This window comes from Ovis aries, chromosome 16 (assembly GCF_016772045.2).
Source record: "Ovis aries strain OAR_USU_Benz2616 breed Rambouillet chromosome 16, ARS-UI_Ramb_v3.0, whole genome shotgun sequence".
Lineage (NCBI taxonomy): Eukaryota > Metazoa > Chordata > Mammalia > Artiodactyla > Bovidae > Ovis > Ovis aries.
Window position 1 is genome coordinate 38701623 of NC_056069.1, and position 21536 is coordinate 38723158.

Here is a 21536-nt window from a genome sequence, read left to right on the forward strand (position 1 = left end):
ATAGTTTTGAAAAATATATTACTCAGAAGACAAAACTGCACTTTAAATATCCATTTCTTTAATTCATATCACCTGAAGATAACCTTATTTTCAGTGATGACTGAAAGTGACGACTCTCACCATTATCCTCTCAGGTATTGTCAGAAATAGTTAAACAATATTAGCCATACAACTAGATGAGTCATGAGATCATCACTGTATAGTGTATATCACTTCTTCAAAAATCACTAAAGACTTTCTAGAATATACTTTTTGTTGAATCATCTATTATCAAAGGAGGCTCACATTTTAGAAGAACTCACTAATTCATTATTAATTTACTCTCTCAACTATACTAATAACTTATTGAATTTAATAAATGTTTATAAAATTATTAAGGTCTTACAAAGATGAATAAGACACCCTGTTCTTTAGCAGTTCATAGCAGGAAAACAAGCGTAATAAGTAGTGATAAACTAATGCAACTGTTGTAATAAAGATCTCAAATGACTTAGGGCCATCAATAAGCCTATGAATACAGCAGTAGAATAAAAGCAAAAAGATGTTAGATGCATTTTCAACTTTTGCGCCTCTCTTATGTTCAAACTGGATGCAAATGTCAATTTTATCCACTGGCCCATTTTCTCTTTACTTTAACTTTCAAACATCAGTGACATTCTTTGATGGAAAAAAAAATATACTGAATATACTTGAATATAAGTCAAAGTCCCATCTTCTCCCTGACAAAAGAGGATACTTTAGAACAGAGGGAGTTGGCAGAATTTCTAACATTATAGGGTTACTCACTCAATAACTTCATTTTAGACTATAAAACTATTTGGGGAAGATACAATGACCTCTGTTGAATTTTCAGAAGCTGAAAGAGATCACTTAGCACTTAAACTTTTTAAATTTTATTTTATTTTTAATTAGAGGATAATAACTTTATAATATTGTGATGGTATCTGCCATACATCAACAAGAAACAGCCATAGGTATACATATGTCCTTTCCCTCTAAAACCCCCCTCCCACCTCCCTCTGCATCCCAGCCCTCTAGGTTGTCACAAAGCATTGGCTTTGGGTTCCCTGTGTCATACAGCAAATTCTTACTGGCTATCGACTTCACATATGGTAATGTATATACTTCAATGCTACTCTTTCAGATTATCCCACCTTCTCTCTCCCCCACTATGTCCAAAAGTCTGTTCTCTATGTCTGCATCTCCGTTGCTGCTCTGTAGATAGGTTCATCAGTATCTTTCTAGATTCTGTGCATGCGCACGTGTGTGTGTGTGTGTGTGTGTGTGTGTGTGTGTGTGTGTGTCTGTTAGTTGCTCAGTTATGCCCAACTCTTTGAGACCTCATGGACTGTAGGTCACCAGGCTTCTCTGTCCATGGAACTCTCCAGGCAAGAATACTGGAGTAGGCTTCCATTCCCTTCTCCAGGTCTAGATTCCATATATATGCATTAATATATGATATTTACCTTTTTATTTCTGCCTTACTTCACTTTGTATCCCTGGTGAAGGAACTAGCAACCCACTCCAGTATTCTTGCTTAGAGAATACCACGGACAGAAGAGCCTGGAGGGCTACAGTCCAAGGGATCCCAAGAGTCGGACTCAACTTAGCAACTAACCCACCATTTGGTATAACAGGCTCTAGGTTCATCCACCTCATTAGAATCGACTCAAATGCATTCTTTTCTATGGCTGAGTGATATTCCATTATATATATATATATATACACACATATATATATGTGTATATATATATATATCATAACTTATTTATTCATTCATCTGTCAACAGACATCTAGGTTGTTTGCATGTCCTAGCTATTGTAAATAGCACTTAGCACAAACTTTATATACTGTCATACTGTTTCTAGTATATTATTTCTCAAGAGATAGTTCTCAAGCAGTGATTCTAAACATTTTTTTTCAATCACATATAATATCCTTTGGAAATATGATGAGAACTATGAAACCTTTTCCCCAGAAAAGAAAACACACATCCATGCATATACACAAAATGTGTATGCAATTTGGGGGAATTTGTCAATCTTCTAAAAATCTAGCCTAAAAGTGCCTACTAACTGCAAAGGAGGTGGGGTTGGGAAAATAAAGGAATTATTTATAAATATAAATAAAGAAGCCAGTGCCATAGGAAGGCCAAAGCAACAAGTGCATTGACAGAAGACACTGAATCCCTTTCCAGTCATGTGGTGTAACTCAGTGTCCCATTTCCTCTATTTGGTCAAGTATATTTAGCATGGCATGCCACATTGGCCAAACTTTGAATAAAGTATTTCAAATCGATAAAAGGTAAACAGATTTTAGAAGGAATGAGAAGAGATAAGGAATGCTAAAAGGCAATCTTATCAACAACAAAAGTAAAACACTTTTTTAGGTCTTCTCATGTCATGCCCAGTGTTGCAATTTGTTTTCCCACAAATGACCTACAGTTTGAGATAACAAGCATTGGCTTAAAATGATTAGGGTACTATATAGACCATGTTTTGAAGAGTGCGATTGTGAAAGAGGATGGTCAAGCCAATGACTTGTGTTCACGTTCCTTGGATGGGCATCTGACAGCCACTTTTGATCTTTCATCACAGTTCATCTTTTCATGTCCTTCTTATCTTTGGAGTTTGTATGTTTTCTCCACTACATTTATTTGCAAAGATATGGCCCAAGGGACACCTTTTCAAGATTTTGCCTGTGATATAAGCTTAGGCTTCAGAGATCAGAGGCGCCATAATTTGGGAAGGAAAAGCCAAAAGCAAACACCATTCATTTCTAAATTTTATCAAAATTTAGCCATGTGCCCAATGAAAGTAAAGCACACTACCCTTCCTCTTACTTGTTTTACAAAACCTCTAGAATGCAGCGTAACCTGCTAATACTACAGGGTTCAGTGACACAGTAAGCTTCAAAATGGCTTTTATGTTCTGGCTGAAGTGTCCAGGTGTAATAGCACTTCTTTCTGGAAGTTTTTAATAATATATATTCTAAATATCCAACCAAAATTTTGGGAATATAACTGGTATGCAAATGGACGGAAGTCCACTCTTGTTATAATGTATGCTCAATCAGTATACCATGATAATCAACAGTTTGTTTTTAAACCTAGAGAAACCACTGGGACATTTTTGCTCTGGAGACAGAGCATATGATGTAAATGATGACCCTTGAGGGGATAAGGTATGTGTTCTGGGAAATGCCTTCTCCCTCTCTAGCTGCAGTCCTTATCTGCCAAGGGATTACCTGTCTCTTCTCCTCCTTGACACCTTGTGAGGGAATACAACTCAAAAGGTCATTAGGATAGGGATATCCATGCTCCTTTACGTTTTATTTTTTTAACTAATCTGCTCATTTCTCACCCTCTGAGTTGGACTACAGATATCCTAAAACAGAATTCTTTCAGAGTTAGATGAGTTGTTCTTAGGATGAAGTAATTCCCAAAGCAGGTTAACTTCAAGTTATGTGCAATGCAGATTTAGTTTACTGTTTACATTTTAAACTAAAGAAACCAAAAGTATTACACAAAAATCCCCAAATCATGAGCTCTGGCACTAGACAGCTGTTTAAAAACTAGGCTTTACAAAGAAGGGTCCTTTTCCCCACTGAATACCCTAATACAAAGCTCAGATGTATGGATTTACTGATTCTTGTCTTCTTTAGAATATCATGTGCCCTAGAAAAACAGTGGGTTGTCCTAGGAGCTAAAGCTTGATAGTACTTGGTTGTTAAGACAAATAGATCCATCTCCCCATGTTAAGAAATATGATCCTTTGCAGTGAGTGAAGGGCAGGGCTGCAACACAGGATGATACTCAGGGCACATACCTATGAAGAGGCAAGAGAGGTGTGAAATCTACTCTGGGCTCAGCTTGCTAAGTCCAGGACCTTGGCATGAGGCAGCTTCATCCAAAATGGGGCTTTCTGTTCTTTACACACAGGCTTTCCTATTTACTAAGACCTTTTTGCACAAGGGCTTTCCTATTCACTAAGATCTGTGTCTTTATGATTACCTCCATTCATATGGGTCCCTATTTCTATTTCATGCAAAGGCCTTCCATGGTCTTGCTAACAAGAGCCAACTCAGTACACATGAAATACTGCACGAATGATCTGATTAGTATGGTTCTTTTAAGTTTTCCATACCTAATTCAGAACCAGATACACTTTCTGAAGTCAGTCATTTTTATTCAAATAGAGAAACATGATGGTGTGCCTGCAGTGGGTCAGGGACACTGCCTGGAGCACAAAGAATAAACGTACTCTGCAACTTTGAGCATCTTTGCAAAGTAGTTAAGACACAAACATTCATATATTCATTCATCATATATGGTTTGAGCTCCTTCAGGTGGTAGTAACTCTGATATGAACTGACATATAAATAAAAAATATAACAAAGTAATAAAAAAGGCATGTCTGAAGTGTTGCTGAGACAAACAGAAAAAAAAAAAACAGAGGAAAAGGAAATTAAATCTGCTGGGGAGAAAACAAAGAGTTTAGAACAGGGTGGATTTTTAGCTGGATCTTTAGGATGAGTAAGTTTCTCAAGGTCAAAGGGAACAAAGAATGATATACAAATGTTCAAGGCATAACAAAAGCACATGACATATTTGTGGACCAAAGTAGCTTATGTCAGAGCTACAAACTGGTGGAAAATACGACTGGAAAGGGTGGATGAGGGTCACAAGGGAAGCATTTTGTAAGAGAAGCCTTGAGAAACAGAAACTGGGATACCTAAAGCTTTTTAAGCTGATGGGGGAAACCACACCTAAAGATGTGGGTGTAGAGTTCTATCAGCCTATGGAGAAGTTCAAACAAGGGGCTTAATGCAGGACTTATCAGAATATGCAGCCCATTCATTAATTCAAAAAACATTTACTGAAAGCTAAACATGTGCCAGGCCCACGATAGCCCTGGGGATGCAAAGAAAAATAATTCATACTACAACTACAAAATCCCCTGAAGGTACAATGTGCAACTGAAAGAGATACAAACAAAGAAACTGACAACAAAGCGACCGATATTATAACAAGTAACTGTACAAGAAAAGTTTATAACTTTCATGAAGGGGTAATAAGCAATGACACCAAAAACGGATTGGAAACCTGGTTACACCGAGATCATCACAAATAAATCTGTGCATATGAGAACTTGTGAGAAAGCAAAAAAGAGAAAAGAAAGGAATGTACACTGACTTACCTACCCTGGAAATCTTATACCTTAGAGGCTGATCCTGGCTTCTACTGGAAGGGAGGAGATTTAGGTAGAAGCAGAGTGGGCACAAGGCTAGAAGATCAAGCAGAGGAGTCAGCTTGGGCTAAGCAGTGAAGGACAGTGTATACCTTGCTCTTGAGGAAGAGATGTGAGACATAAGAGTAGGATATGCACTAGAATGTTACCTAGTACCCTAGAAACTTAAGAAATTGTCAGGGATTAGCAAAAGAGGCTAACTTGGTATACAAATATATTTACAATCCATGGCTTCTCTTGAATTACACTATTATTACCTGCACAACTAGCAAAATCTGGCTTGTGAAAGAATGACTCACCTCTAGAATGGAGGTAACTAGTCTTCTTTCCCTTAAACTCTTGCAATGTAGGTAATGCTCAATGGAGGTCTACCATCCCAAGGAGCCAAAAACTAAGAAATACTCGAGTGGGAAATTTCAGGTTAAAACACTATGGATATGGAGCAGGATGTCATGAATGGCAGAGTAAGGACCTCCAAAAATCTTTTCCTCCAAAAGACAATAATAAAACTGACAAAATTAACTTCTTCATAACTCTAGCAATTAGCCAAAGGCATGTAACAGTATAAAGAAAATTTATTCAAGAAAAAAACCTTAATCTCAGTAAGAACACAGAGCTTTTAGTCATTTTAACTTGCCCTATTCCCATTTCCTTCTTCCCAGCTCTTGAAAATCAGTAGCCTTGCAGTGAAAACCAGCAGCCTAACAGCCATCTGAGAAGGCAGACAGGTTTGAAACTCCTCAAGAAATCCTATCCTCAGAACACTGTCATTATTTAACATAATTTAGAGCTCAATCACTGCCTTAGGTAGCTGTGATCTTAAACAGTTGCCACTGATTGCTTTTTACTAATACCCTGGGAATAAGGTTTTCCAAATGGCAACCCACTCCAGTATTCTTGCCTGGAGAATCCCATGGACAGGGGAGCCTGGCAGGCTACAATCTATGGGCTCACAAAGAGTCAGACAGAACTTAGTGACTGAACCACCACCACCACCTAAGGCAGTAATACCACTGGCGCAAACAAGAGCTGCCCAAAAATTTAAAAGGAAGATATAAGAATGAAATATCCACTGGGAACTTTGAAAAGCTCTGATACATTCCTGGGGATCAAGAGGACCATATGCATGTGTAGGAATGTTTGGATACCCAGGAAAGATAGAAGGAGGTCCAAATCTCTCACTTTTGGCTGACCTTAAGCTCCTGTACAAGCAGGAAGTAAAGGCTAAGGCAGAGTTGTAAATTGTGAAAGCACTGAAGATATACCTCAACAAACTCAGCATCTCAGCCAAGGAAGATTTATCAATTCAAGATATTTTAAAATATCTCCAATTACTTGCTGAGCTCTGTTCACTAAGCTAACCAAGCAGAGTCTTCAGGTGCTATACACAACAGGGAATACAGATTTTCGAAAATTAGTCCAAGAGAGTCATTAAACAAAAAGTAGCAGCGGAGCAACAACAACAAACCCTGGGAAGGTGGAATAATCTGTGTTACCTCACTGCATTATTTTAGATGTCTGTTTTCAACAATTATGAGACATATAGAGAAATAGGAAACACTGTCCATACCTAGGGGGAAAAGGTCAGTAGAAACTCTCTGAGGAAGCCCAGATGTTTAATTTGTTAGACAAAGACCTTAAGTTGGCTATTATAAGTGTTAAAAGCTAAAATAATTCACTTTTTAAAAATTATAAAGGAAAGTATGAGAACAACATCTCAACAAAAAATAGAATATCAATAAGGAAATAGAAATTATAAAAATGAGAACCAAGTGGAATTCTACAATTAAAAAGTATAATAACTGAGATGTAAAAAGTCACTAGAATAGCTCAATAGGACAGTCGAGTTGGCAGAAGAAAGAAGCAGTAAACTCAAAGATAGATCAATTGAAACTATTCACAGGGGCAACAAAAAGGAAAAAGAATGAAGAAAAATGAACAGAATCCCAGAACACATAAACACGTTCTAATCATGAGAGAAAATTTCAGACTAATTCCAACTGAGGAACAACATCAAAATACTTGACCAGTTTTTAATTTTTCAAAACTGTAAAGATTATCAAAAACAAGGAAAGTCTGAGAAAATGATATCCTCGATATTAGAACCAAAAAGACATTAGGTAAGAATTATAACAAATCTTTGGTACAAGATGTACCATACCAATATAAGATGACAACAGTAGGGAAAACTAAGTGTGAACAACATGGGGACTCTCTGTACTATCTTTGCAACTTTTCTGTAAACCTAAAATTGTTCTAAAATAAAAAGTTTAGTTTTTAAAAATCAACAAAGCTCCCAAGACCTGTGTGATACTGTCAAGTATGCCAACATACACAAAATAGGAGTCCCAAAAAGAGAAGAGAGATGAAAAGAAATGGGGAGAAAGAACTTTTGGAGAAATGAGGAGCAAACGTTTCATAAATCTGATTAAACACAGGAGTGTAGGATTATGGAAGACATTAAAATGGGGCCCATCTAGAGATGAGGTCTTGTAACAGCCTGTAACTTTTTCTCCTTTGTAGTCCTGGGAAAATGACGTATGTATATGTGAGGAAGCGGCAATTTTCATACCGATGGTGTGCTTGCCTGGTTTAGGTCTGGAAGGAATCTTGTGATAAATGATTCCTTAATGTTAACTTTGGAGGCTAAATCCATCCAAATGCCAAAGGAATTGACCTTTTTTAAAAATAAAGAATAATCTCACTAACCTGCTTTCTGAAAAGTCTGCAAAATCATCCTGAAGTGCAAACTTGTGCAAAACTTCTCCAATTAGATAGCCACTGGAAAATGCCTTTGCAAATGACTTGGGACCTGATTTTTAAAACACAGAGATAAAAAAAAATATATAATGCTTTACACAGAGCTTATATATTTTCAGTATGTACATACAGAGTAAAATCCCATAATTTAACTTGAATTCAGAATGCCATCAAAATAGTTCTAAAAATATCTTTTAATAATCAGATGAAAATAATAAATTTTAACAGTAGGTATCTTATAAAGGTCCCTGAATAAATGTGGATCAGTAGTTGATAACATATGATATTTTGAAAGAAAAGACAACTTCTGATCAAACCAAACCAAACACAACCAACAAAATAACCTTCGATCTAAAAACAAATCTTCAGTATATTTTATAAAATTATACTCTAATACTTCCATTATCAATACAACCTGTGGATGATTTCATATTCTTGACCAAGTGAGGTACAATCCAACTTCTTTAAACCTCAAAACTTAATTTTAACCTTTATGCAATGGAAATTTTAGAAAAATCATCTGTGCCTTCTTAAATAAAACCTACTGAACATAATCAAGGTTTTCCTTGGGCTTCCCTGCTGCCTCAGTGGTAAAGAATGCACCAGCCGATGCAGGAGTCATGGATTCGATCCCTGATCCAGGAAGCCCACATATCTCAGAGCAACTAAGCCCATGCACCACAACTACTGAGCTCGTGCTCCAGAGCCTGGGAGCTGCAACTACTGAGCCCATGGGCCTCAACTACTGAAGCCTGTGTGTCCTAGAGTCTGTATTATGCAATAAGAGAAGCCGCTTCAATGAGATGCCTGCACATCACAACTAGAGTAGCCCAAGCTCACCACAACTACAGAAAAGCCCGTGGAGCAACGAAGATCCAGTACAGCCCAAATGGGGTCGCACAGAATAGGACACGACTGACGCGACTTAGCAGCAGCAGCAGCATATTATAAAAAAAGATTTACATTGGTGGTTCTGTGGTTTACTCCAACGTAGCTGGTGTCCTGTACAATGATGGAGATGGCCCAGAGGAAGACAGGTTTTGGAGCTAGAGATACCTATGCTGAAATCTTGTCTCTGCCTTATACTAGCTGTGCAACCTCTGACGAGCTGCTTAACCTTCCTGAATTTCTGTCCCATCCTATCTATATCTATCTTGGTGAGCTATTTTAAAGATTAGAGGTAATATATGAGAATTTCTTGGTACCATGCCTGCCACAAAGTATGCACATAATGATGAGTGCAGGAAAAAAATTAAGTATAAAACAGAATTTGCTTTCTTTAAAAATGTCCTTAGTTTGGGGTAACTTATATTTTTCTTTTGAAGGGTATAGGGTTACTTGGTATTCGAGAATGATATTTGAAGTTGATACATAATACATTATCATAAGAAAAAGTCATCAGCTCTCAAAGGATTTCAAAATCCTCCAAAAATCTTCAGTGTGTTTCTATCAGAGTCCTTTAGGCAACTGCAATATTAAATATTTATAAAACGTTATACATTATCACAGTATCACAAACTCATTCATACGGAATTATCCTCTTTTATCTATTTGACTATCAACAAGGTGGCTAACTGCAAAAGAAGTTAGAATGATTTCACGATTCGTCGAGCTGGTGCTTGGTGTGTGATTGCAGGGAGGTGAGGGGAGAGACCTTACATCACTTTACATCATCATAAGGCTCCTGCATATCTGACACTAGCCCAGAATTTTGCCCAAAGCTTCCCTATTATCTGCTCTCAAAGTATTTTATAATTTAGTACCCCAGTTCTTAGGTTAAATCAATATAAAGTAGCTTAAAAAGATGTCAACAATCCTCATTGATTCTGTTTACTCAGGGTGAGCTCCTAAACTATCTAGCACTAGAATCTATTGACTCTGCCTTCCAGCATCATGGGGCTTCCCTAGTAGCTCAGTTGATAAAGACTCTGCCTGTAATGCAGGAGACTTGGGTTTGATCTCTGGGTCAGGAAGATCCCCTGGAGAAGGGAATGGCAACCCACTCCAGTACTCTTGCCTGGAGAATTCCATGGACAGAGGACCTGGCTAGCTACAGTCCATGGGATTGCAGAGAGTCAGACGAGATAGTGAGACTAATATTCCTTTCCTTTTCCAGCATCATACACCAGCATCATACACATTTCAGTCTTTGCAGCAACTGAAATCCAAAGAGCTCCTTCTGCCCCTAAAGGCAAAGGTGTGCCTTGTCCTCCTGCTGAGTCACTGTTGCTCTCCCCTTCCCTCAGGACCCACCACTGCTGACCTCCAAAGCTGTTCCCTGCTTTTCGGTTTCCACCACTGTCCTTGCTGTGTTATCTGCGCTGCTCTGGCTGTGCCTTGCACCTCTTCTGTCTGTTGTTTTCTCTGTTCGGCTTCTTTCCCTTTTTTCTCTGTCTGCTGCTGCTGCTGCTGCTGCTGCTAAGTGGTTTCAGTCATGCCCGACTCTGTGCAACCCCATAGACGGCAGCCCACCAGGCTCCCCCGTCCCTGGGATTCTCTAGGCAAGAACACTGGAGTGGGTTGCCATTTCCTTCTCCAATGCATGAAAGTGAAAAGTGAAAGTGAAGTCACTCAGTCATGTCCTACTTGTAGTGACCCCATGGACTGCAGCCCACCAGTATTCTTAGTTTTCTGAAATGCCATTGGACATATAGTCATTGTCAGACTATAGAATCCTATTAAAAATCTAAAGACTACTACCTTGCATTCAGGAGCTGCTGCTATATCTGGTGATCTCGTTCTCCCACTCTCTGGATTTTGCATTTTTGCCTGTTGCTCCTGTTGACAAAAGACCTGAAATCTAACCTGTGAGTAACTGAGGAATAACTGTATCCTAATTCATCACACTCATCAGGCAAATGGTCTGTAGCAAACTCATAGCTACAAAAAGGTCAGGAGAAAAATAAAATCATAATCTACTTCCTTTGAAATGGCAGGACTTCTTAACAAGACTATTCTGATATGGATAAAATAGAGGCATTTTGGCTATAAAGGTCAAAGAAGAATAGCAAACACATTATTTCATTGTCAAGTAGGTTACTATAAATAAGTTTGAAAATGTGTTTGGAGCTCTGTGTGCATTAGACACTTTCAATTTTTCTTTTTTCTTTTTTTCCTGTGCTACAGGAACACAGAAGAAAACAATCAGAGAAAAGCTATAGGAAGCAGCAAAAACAACAGAGGGAAAACACATAGAAAAAAAATGGAGAGAAAAAGGGATTCGTGCAAGAAATTAGATGAAGAAAAAGCAGATAATCCAGGAATATGTAAATTAAAAGGTATGAGAAGGAAGATAAGAAGCCAGAGAGAGAAAGAGAAATGGAGAGAGGTGAGGGGAGAAAAACAGTAAGGAAAAAAGAAAACACAAGGGAAAGATTTTTTTCTTTTTGGTTTATCAAATTTTCCTTCCCAGTAAATGTTCCGGAATACCACAACTAATGATGGCCATCTCTACAAGTTAATTTGCACTCATGACTGGAATTACCTAAGGGAAAGAAAAGGTAGATTGGCTCCAGGATAAGGAACAATGAAGAATGCGGGAAAGAAATGAACCATAGGAGCTCAGTAACAACCTTCTCCCTGAGCTCTGAAATGATCTACAACTGGAAAAATGTTGTTCAGTAACAACTCAGCCACACCTCCAGTCTTCCAAGCCACAGGTCTGATCCCATTCACTAAAGCTTTCAATTGCAGAAACCTTTGATGTGAGCTTTTGTGAATTTTCTGGGACGGAGGGCAAAGAGTCTATGTGCTTTTCACCTGAGCCAGCTGGAGAAAAGACAAAAGATAAGCCTTCTACATTCCAGATGGTAATGCGGTCAGCACAGGCTCTGGAGAGAGAAATATTTTCTGGTTTGACTCTTGCACCATTTATAAGACCCTGGACTTTGGATGGTTACACAGCCTCAGTTTCTTCTCTTTAAAAGAGGGAGAGTGATGGGTTCTACCTCCTGACAGTTGGTTTAATTAAATGAGATAATTGATTAAATGAGATAATGTAAAGTGCTTAGCATAATTCCTGGCCTATAATAAGTGCTCAGTGATCACTTTTATTATTATTGAAAGTGTTAGCTGCTCAGTCACGTCCAATTCTTTGCGACCCAATGGATTGTAGCCTGCTCAGCTCCTCTGTTCATGGGATTCTCCAGGCAGGAATACTGGAGTGGGTAGCCATTCCCTTCTCTAAAGGATCAAACCTGGGTCTGTAGTGGAGGCAGATTCTTTACCATCTGAGCCACCAGGTACTGCTTCCTAATTTAAGACAACATGTTATATCAATTACACAATTCATAAGCTCAGTAATAGATCCTCAATGACAATAGTACAGGACTTCCCACGTGGTGTTAGTGGTAAAGAACCTGCCTGCCAATAAAGGAGATGCCAGAGCCAAAGCTTTAAAGCCTGGTTCAGAAAGATCCCCTGAAGGAGGGCATGGCAACCCACTCCAGTATTCTTGCCTGGAGAATCTCATGGACAGAGGAGACTGGTGGCTTACGGTCCATAGGATAACAAAGAGTTGGACATGACTGAAGTGACTTGGCACGCATGCATGTACTCACACATGCAATGACTATAGTACAAAGATCCTTATTTAAAGATAACTTAAAATTTAGATAGCAAATATTTGACCCTGTCCTTAAAGTCAGATACAGACCTACTCTTGGGTCCAGATAAGCGATAACACTCTCCCCAGTCTGGAGAAGCACATATAATCAAATGTAGTTGATTTTTACAGCAAACCATTTGAGGAAAAGAAATAATGACTGAACATAGCCTCACAGCATTTGTGGTCAACTTTTGCTACCAAATAACTAAAGAGATTTGGGGATGTGGGGATCGTAGATGAGGGCCTATAAACCTACACATTCTATGCAAGTGAACTTTGTTCCTCTTTTACTAGAACAGCAAAGACCTAGCTCAACTAACATGTATACTATCATGTAAGAATTGAATCGCCAGTCTATGTCTGACGCAGGATACAGCATGCTTGGGGCTGGTGCATGGGGATGACCCAGAGAGATGTTATGGGGAGGGAAGTGGGAGGGGGGTTCATGTTTGGGAACGCATGTAAGAATTAAAGATTTTAAAATTTAAAAAATAAAAAACTAAAAAAAAAAAAAAAAAGCCAAACAAATTTACTTTCATTTGAGAGATAGAAAAGCTGCTGGTGGTGGCCGGGCACTGGCCTGACCCCATTAGGCGCTGGTGTTCCTAGAAGCTGGTCCAGCTCTCACGGTTAGACTTTGGCCTTCTCCTGCTGGCCATAATCAATTTCACAGCACACCAAGATCAGACAAGGTTACTCAGTGACCCTGATGGACTAAGACAAAAACAAAATCCCTCTATAAACATGTCTGAACTCGGAGTGAAATAGCATTGCCCAACACACAAAAAATGACCAAATGTCACCCCCCTATTCTGACCGATGTGAGTGGTTGCTACTGTTTTTCCCTCCTTGCTTTGTTATCCCCACTTCCATTACCAGAATAGGTTATTCTGGTGTCCTTTTCTGCAAGAAGAATTGGTACTGTGGCTTATAAAATCATCAGAATGTACTGTCTGTTAGCATGTCACAATTCCTAAGAAGTTGCTTAAAGTAATAAAGCAGAGTTTCTGAAATCACAAAAGTGAGGATCAAAGTACCTAGGATGACCTTCCTGAGATGAACAAATCCATCAAGTTCGGCTAAAAACAATACTTTACCTTACTTTAGCCTCACTCATGCGTCCTCATATAATAAAATACTTACTAGGTGCCTATTATGTGGCAGGCATCATGATAGGTATTCTTCTAAAGTGAGAGACACAAAAGTTGTTGAAATAATATTATCTAGACCTAGATAGATGATAGGCACTGTGGTAGATATTTTCCACTTGCAATATCATTTGATACCTCCAAAATATACAGTAATTATTATTATTACCTCTCAGGGTATAAAATTGTGACTAAAGATTACTGTTTCTAGTTCAGATATTAGAAAATCAGGACTTTAGAGATAACTAAATTTTTCAACTCCGTTTTCTATTTATTGATTCTTTGTTACTTGTGATAATGATGTCTGAGACTATTGAAACAAAAATACCTATAATAAGGTATCTACAATTTTCAATATGACCCCATCCAGAATCCAAAAGAATATGGACTGCTTGTATATCAATTTTTACATAGAATCTGATGTATACAGTACATGGAATTTGAATGCTCAACATTTGTGGAGAATGTTTAATTATGACATTCTGATGCCAACTTCCTCTTACAGTGAATTTATAAGCATTTTGTAAAACAGAGGCAATGATTAGGCTTGAAAATAACTGAGAGTCTGTAAAGACTTTTACAGCAAATCTCTTAGTAACATTATTTCGTTTGCTTATTTTTTATTACAAAAATAATTGCTTGAATTATTTTCTATTGAACAACTTTTAGTATTTTAAGAGATTTCATTAACATACATCTAAGCATTATTTTCCAGGACAAATGGTCTAGTTAAACTTAACTCACTGGAGATCCTTAGCTTTAGTAACATAGAGCTGAATCTTCGTATGTTGAGACTAATCAAACCTCTGGTGACTCCCAGAAACCTCATTAAGTAGGAGACTGTTCTTAACTGAGGATCATTGGAATTCATTTTCTTTACTGCTGATATTCAGGGTAGTCCAGGCAACACAAAATTCAATATGAGATGCTTTATCCAAATTGATTTCTACTTTTCAAAATAATCCAGAAATCAATCAGCTTTACCTGCCTCTCTAATGACTAAACCATTATTGAGTCTCACTGAGGCAGCAATGCATTCACTTGGCATTCTCATTCTGTTTGCTTTGTCTCAGGAAGCAACATGTGGACTGAACTGCTTCTAAACAAATACTAATAACTCCACCATTGCCAGTTAACCATTTAACCATCTGGTTGAATTTCTGTACTTCTTGCAACTTCAACTGAACAATAATCCTCCTTAAAAGGAGCTCAAATGAATATCTTTGGGAGGGTTAATTTTTAAATAGTAAATTCCCTAAGCATAAAATCAAATGTATAATATATCCTAAGAGCACTCGTCAAAGATCTAGCTCCAAATTCTAGTTCTAGGACTTACTAGATAGGTGACTTAGAACAAATCACCAAGCTTTCTCAGCCTCTTTTATACATCTGTTCAATGGAGATAATGCCTCTTAGTATTTTTTAAAATCTCAAATATGAAAACCTATGTAAAAGGCTTAGCACAGGGTCTGGCTACCTTTTATTATTATTATTATTCCATGTATAAACTTCATTTGAGAAAATAACTCTTATATACTCCCCTGTCCCAGCAATACTTTAAGATGCTTACTATATTTCAATTAAAGTGTTAAGCCTCTTTTCCCCCTACATTGTCATGTGACATTTGATCTTCTTTTTTTGATTTTGCATTGGCTATACTGAATTTTACTTTCAAATTATGAAGGCAATACAAGCAAAACATCAAATAACACAGATGTATCATCTCCTTTCCCAGGGTACACTGGCTTATATGCTTCCACACCTCTCTATGCTTACACAAAGATTAAGAGTCATGTATATGTCAACAGTCCAGTATATGCCTCTCCACACTTTTCTCTCACACATCCTCATGCAAAATGGTATTATATTGGTTCCAGTAAGTTTTAATTTTGTTTTTCACTTGACAAAATTACATGAGCTCATTTTAGGTCAAAAGTTAGAGTAACTAACTCATTTGTTCTAACAACTGCATGATAATCCATAGCATAAATACAGGATCATTTACCCAAGTATTCTATTTTTGAAGCAAATTCATATTGTCTCCATTTTTTTTTCTTTTAGCCCCTACAATCCATGTGGCAATAAATATCCTTGTTCAAATGTCCTTACACATTGGTGATTTTATTTTTGTATGATAGTTTCTAAAAAGTAAGATTTAGCATTTACTGTGTGTCAGGGACTGTTTTAAATGTTTTGCATTTATTATCTCATTTAATCATAACACTATTTGATGAAGTATTATTATTACCCCTATTTTGAGTATTATTAAATTTAGGTAAATAAATTGCTCACAAACACTAGCTAGTTAAGTGTGCATAAGTGCTTTTAACCTAAACAGTCTGGCCTCCAAATCCTTGCTCTTAACAGGACACTTATCCAGAAATTGCCCAATTATTTTCCCCAGAAGTTGCATCTACTTACGGTTCTTCCAAGAGAGTTCCTATAAACTGTTTTAAGTCTTCCATTTTACACCATTAGAATGGCTTATCTAAAGACAGAAATCAACTGGCAGTATGCTTCTTAGACATACAGATCTTATCTTGTCTGTTTCCAAACACAGTTGAGTGTATTCCCTATAGTCTGAAAAGCCTTTTACAACATGGATTTAGGTAATCTCAAGAATTATCTCTCTCCTTTGACTCCTCTTAGCAGTTGGGATCAAGAAATGAATATGTATTACTAGTGAATGGGATGCAGAATATATTAGCTGTCTCTGCCAACAGCTTCCAGCTTTATACTTGGGGAAAGCAGACATCAGAAATTTTCCATTTATAGTTTATGTTATTTAAATTCTTTAAAACTCTTCAGTCTTGGGACTTCCCTGGTGGTCCAGTGGTAAAAACTCAGCACCTCTACTGCATGCAGAGAGTAGGGGTTCAATCCCTGGTCAAAAAACAGTTTCTGCATGCCTCTAGGCGGGGCCAGAAAATAAATAAAATCTCCAGTCTTTTAACCCTCAGGGAATGAAGTAATTCTTCCTCCTCCTTTCAAAACCCAAACTCCCCAAACTGATTACAATTATAATGGCATATTACTGTTTTTAGATTTCTTGTAAATTTTATTTACTTTTCTCAAAAGTGTTTGAATATGCAACAGAGTCTTGTGGACTTGAGCAAAGAATATGGCTTTTATTAATCAAGTAAATGAACCAAAGTAAACTTAGCATCTGTAACTGCTTTTCTTAATAAGAGTATACCTTAAGGCCATGATACTACATTTTGGCTCCTATGGTGAGAAAGAAATAAGAAAAGAAAAATGCTAACACCATCCTGAGATAAGCATCATATTTTCGATAAGGAACAGTCAGAGACACCTGGGATGATCATGGAATCCTGGGAAAAAACTTACTGTGTGTGGGTGGCAGTTTGGCAAAGAAAAAGTCTGGGTTTATGCATCAAGAAAGGCAACTGGCAAAACCAATACAATATTGTAAAGTAATTAACCTCCAATTAAAATAAATAAATTTATATTAAAAAAAATAAAAAATAAAAAAAAAAGATTTTAGGATATTAAAAAAAAAAAAGAAAGGCCACTGGAGTGAATGATAGTCACTCAGTTTGTGTTCAACTTTGCGACTCCCTGGACTATAGCCTGCCAGGCTCCTCTGTCCATGGAATTCTCCAGGCAAGAATATTGAGTGGGTTGCCATTTCCTTCTCCAAAGGCAACTGCAAATGCTCCAAATTTAAAGATCCTAACACTGGTAACAGATACTTCGCAGCTGCAGAAACAACTACTGGTTGAGCAAATACTGTGAATGACTTAAGATTGAGTTGGCATTACTGCCCCTCTGGAAGCAAGCTGACATTATGCAAGAATGCTTCTGGGAAAAACAGATTGAAATGATTTGGCCTGAAAACCTCTTGCTTTGAGCAAAACCATGCCAGTTGGAAAATGAACTCTTGTTTAAGAAACAACAAAAAGAAGCTGAATGGGGTATAGTGCTATTCTGGAATTACTTGGTTGTCACAAAAGTTGTCAGCATGTAAAACTGCGTCTGTGGTTGTGGGATTTAGGCAATTTGGATGACAACTTTATGGCTGGGATAAAGTCAGGTTGGTGAAGAAGTCAGCTTTGGGAAGAGTGAAAAGTGGTCAGAAGTAGCGAATGTGCACATATTGAGTTAGAACTGCTGAAATTTGTAAATGTTAATATATTCTGCATTAACTCAGTTTCACACACAGCCCTTTATACTGGAGGGAACACAATGGGAGAAGGAGAACATATTGTAACTTGTCCTGGGGCACACAACTAGTAGTGAGGTAGCTGGCTTTCAGGATTCACATTTCGCTGGTTTGCCAGCACACCACGCTTCTGAGAGTGTGAAAGGAGCAATGTCAGGGCTAGACTAGAGTCCAGAAAGTTCTTCTTTCCATTGGAGCAAGGGCGCCCTCCCTAAAGCCTCAGAACCGTGGGAGGTCAGAACCCGCGGGGCTGGGACCACCGTGATGATGGGTAACTCAGAGCCGAGCGTTGGAGTGGAGAAGCCAGGCTCCAGGGTGGCTGAGGTGAGGCAGAGGCGGCAGCTAGCCTGCCCCGCCAGACTCCATCAGCTCGCCGCGCCCCAGGCTCCGCGCCCTGTTCGCCCCCGGTCCGCTCGCCCCAGGCTGTGTCACTCACTCACGGTCTGGGACACCTTCAATTCCTGGTTGAGCCACTGGCACAGGATTTCCGACATGGTTTGGCCTGTATGTCCCACCGCAGGCAGGTGCCAGGAACGCGCGGGAAACCTAGCCCGCCTGCCTGTCCGCGTCCTCCTGTTGCCAAGGGCGACCCGTTGCTAAGGAAGCGTCTTCAGGCCGGAGCTAGGGGAAAGGCTGGGAGAAGAGGGGTGCCAGAGCTCAGCCCAGCAGGACAGAAAATCGTGGCTTGCCCCCTGCTGGTAGGTAAGACCGAGATGTGCGCAGGCCCGGTGGGCTTGGGAGGGCTGGGGGAAGGCGGTGGAGCGCTGTTAACAGAACAGCCAGGAGATGGTAGCGGGGTTGGTGTGTGGAGGAGGAGAGGCAAGGGAGCCTCTCAAAAGGAAGAATCTTGATGAAGGGGAATTTTCTTCTTCCTGTTTGCCTCCTAAAGAAACTTATGGAAGCCCCTGCTCCAGTGACCTCAATTTTGTCTTTAACTTACAAATTGCCAGTTTTAATTGCTGTATTATATGCAGCCATGAAATTAAAAGATGCTTACTCCTTGGAAGGAAAGTTATGTCTACCTAGATAGCATATTCAAAAGCAGAGATATTACTTTGCCAACAAAGGTCCTTCTAGTCAAGGCTGTGGTTTTTCCAGTGGTCATGTATGGATGTGAGAGTTGGACTGTGAAGAAAGCTGAGCACTGAAGAATTGATGCTTTTGAAGTGTGGTGTTGGAGAAGACTCTTGAGAGTCCCTTGGACTGCAAGGAGATCCAACCAGTCCATCCTAAAGGAGATCAGTCCTGGATGTTCATTGTAAGGACTGATTCTAAAGCTGAAACTCCAGTTCTTTGGCCACCTCATGCAAAGAGTTGACTCGTTGGAAAAGACTGGGGGCAGGAGGAGAAGGGGACGACAGAGGATGAGATGGCTGGATGGCATCACTGACTCAATGGACATAAGTTTGAGTGAACTCCGGGAGTTGGTGATGGACAGGGAGGCCTGGCATACTGCGATTCATGGGGTCACAAAGAGTCGGACATGACTGAGCGACTGAACTGAACTGAAATGATGGGCTACCCAGACAGGGACTGAATAGGTCTTATACAACTTTTAGCTCCAGAACTGGTAGAGGTCCTGACCTGTAGCAAGCTTTCTATAATTTTTATTGGTGGTGGTGACAGAACTGACATTTAGGGTAATTCATATCTTTATATTGTTTTGAGAGGTGAGTATTTAATGAACTTGTTTTTTGGTCAGTTTTTTTTTTTTTTTTCCCCCTTCCAGGTATTATTTTAAATTGTATTTTGGGAAAGACTCTCACCTTGACCAAATCTGAGTCAGACTCCTTTGAGCCCTCTTCTCCCTGAGGTCCTACCTTGAACTTTGTCCTTGGCTCCTTTGTCAAATTTTGGCAAAAATTCTGCTGGGTGAGTTTAGTGAAAACCCTCCACCCTCCATATCTGATCTAGTTCCTGTCCCTCACCTGTAATACCTGATCATTCTGGACTGTTTTCAGCAAATATCCTGTCTAGTCAGTTTAGTCTTTAACTCTGATGTTTCCTTGTAGTAGTTGTCCATCCAAAGACCTCAAATGCACTCCTTGGCTGTAAATCCCCACTTTTCCTTATTATATTCTGAATTGAGCCCTATCTCTACCCACTATTGCAAAACCCCATTGCAGTAGTCCCCTCAATAAAGTCTTTCTTCTGGTCTTTAACAACAGAAAAAAATTCTCCTTTAATAATTTCTAAAAGTTTAGATGGAATAATGGAAAAATTATTTACATATATAATGTGCTTAGTCACTCAGTTAAGTCTGACTCTTTGTGACCCCCATGGACTGTAGCCCACCAAGCTCCTCTGTCCATGGGGATTCTCCATGTAAGAATAATGGAGTGGGTTGCCATGCCCTCCTCCAGGGGATCTTGCCAACCCAGGGATTGAACCCAGGTCTCCTGCGTTGCAGGCGGATTCTTTACTGTCTGAGTCACCAGGGAAGCCAACATATATAATAGTATACATATGTGTGTACCTATGTGTGTGTGTGTGTGTCATAAACATAAGTAATTTCCCCCCCAAAGCTTGAATTCATCAAATTATTTCAAACTGTGAGAATGATGACAGTAATGTCCTAAGAGGTGAAATTCTCTTAAAATTAATCTGAAATTGATCTGTGTGTCCTGATTGGATAAAAGTTTAGTATCATTTCACTGCTGGCTTTACTTAACATTGAAATCTCTCATCTTTTGAGTTTCTCACACCCAACACAGCAGGCATAACTACAATGGGAATTCTGAGGGAGATTTATTGCCAACAGAATTGGAGCCTGATACACTTGATATGCATCATATTAGAGTCATCCAAATTTAAAAGGTTATATTCTGAATACCCTGTTTAGCTTGGGGGATGTATCTAATAAACCCTTAAACATGAGAAATATGTCATCCCTGAAAATTCTTCTGAAAGATGAATATCTGCCTAGAAATGACCTCCAAGACTAGTCATCTTGGATGACTATGGCTAGTCATCCCAGTTGTACATTTAAATTGAAGACTAGTGTTACTCATTTATTAAGAAGTTCCAAGCTTTAATTTCAGTCTGTAGAGCCTGGGGGATAGAAACTATTGTTTTCTAGATTGCTGAGAAAATTGCTTGTGGGGAAGGATGTAGATGGAGGCACATCAAATTCCACAGCTGCACCAGAATAAAATGTCTGAGCTCATAAAGCATCCATCAGTTCAGTTCAGTTCATTTCAATTGCTCAGTCGTGTCCGACTCTTTGCAACCCCATGAATCACAGCACACCAGGCCTCCCTGCCCATCACCAACTCCCAGAGTTCACTCAGATTCATGTCCATTGAGTCGGTGATGCCATCCAGCCACCTCACCCTCTGTTATCCCCTTCTCCTCCTGCCCCCAATTCCTCCCAGCATCGGAGTCTTTTCCAATGAGTCAACTCATCACATGAGGTGGCCAAAGTATTGGAGTTTCAGCTTCAGTATCAGTCCTTCCAATGAACACCCAGGACTGATCTCCTTTAGGATGGACTGGTTGGATCCCCTTTCAGTCCAAGGGACTCTCAAGAGTCTTCTCCAACACCACAATTCAAAAGCATCAATTCTTCAACGCTCAGCTTTCTTCACAA

General features: G+C 39.0%; 1 protein-coding gene across 11 annotated transcripts in view; it reads right to left on the bottom strand.

Moving 5' to 3' along the window:
- The window catches only part of SPEF2 (sperm flagellar 2), a 201707-nt gene extending 183162 nt beyond the window's left edge, over positions 1-18545 (bottom strand). For all 11 annotated transcript variants that reach the window (XR_003591923.3, XR_009596799.1, XR_009596798.1 and 8 more), the window contains exons 1-2: positions 18384-18545; positions 7960-8062 (exon numbers count right to left, since the gene is read on the bottom strand). Coding sequence is in view for 6 of the 11 variants with exons in the window: in XM_027980125.3 (XP_027835926.2) it covers positions 7960-8062; positions 18384-18441 (161 nt within the window). In the remaining 5 variants the exon portion in view is untranslated. The remainder of the gene's footprint in view (positions 1-7959; positions 8063-18383) is intronic.
- Between the last annotated feature and the right edge of the window lie 2991 nt (positions 18546-21536).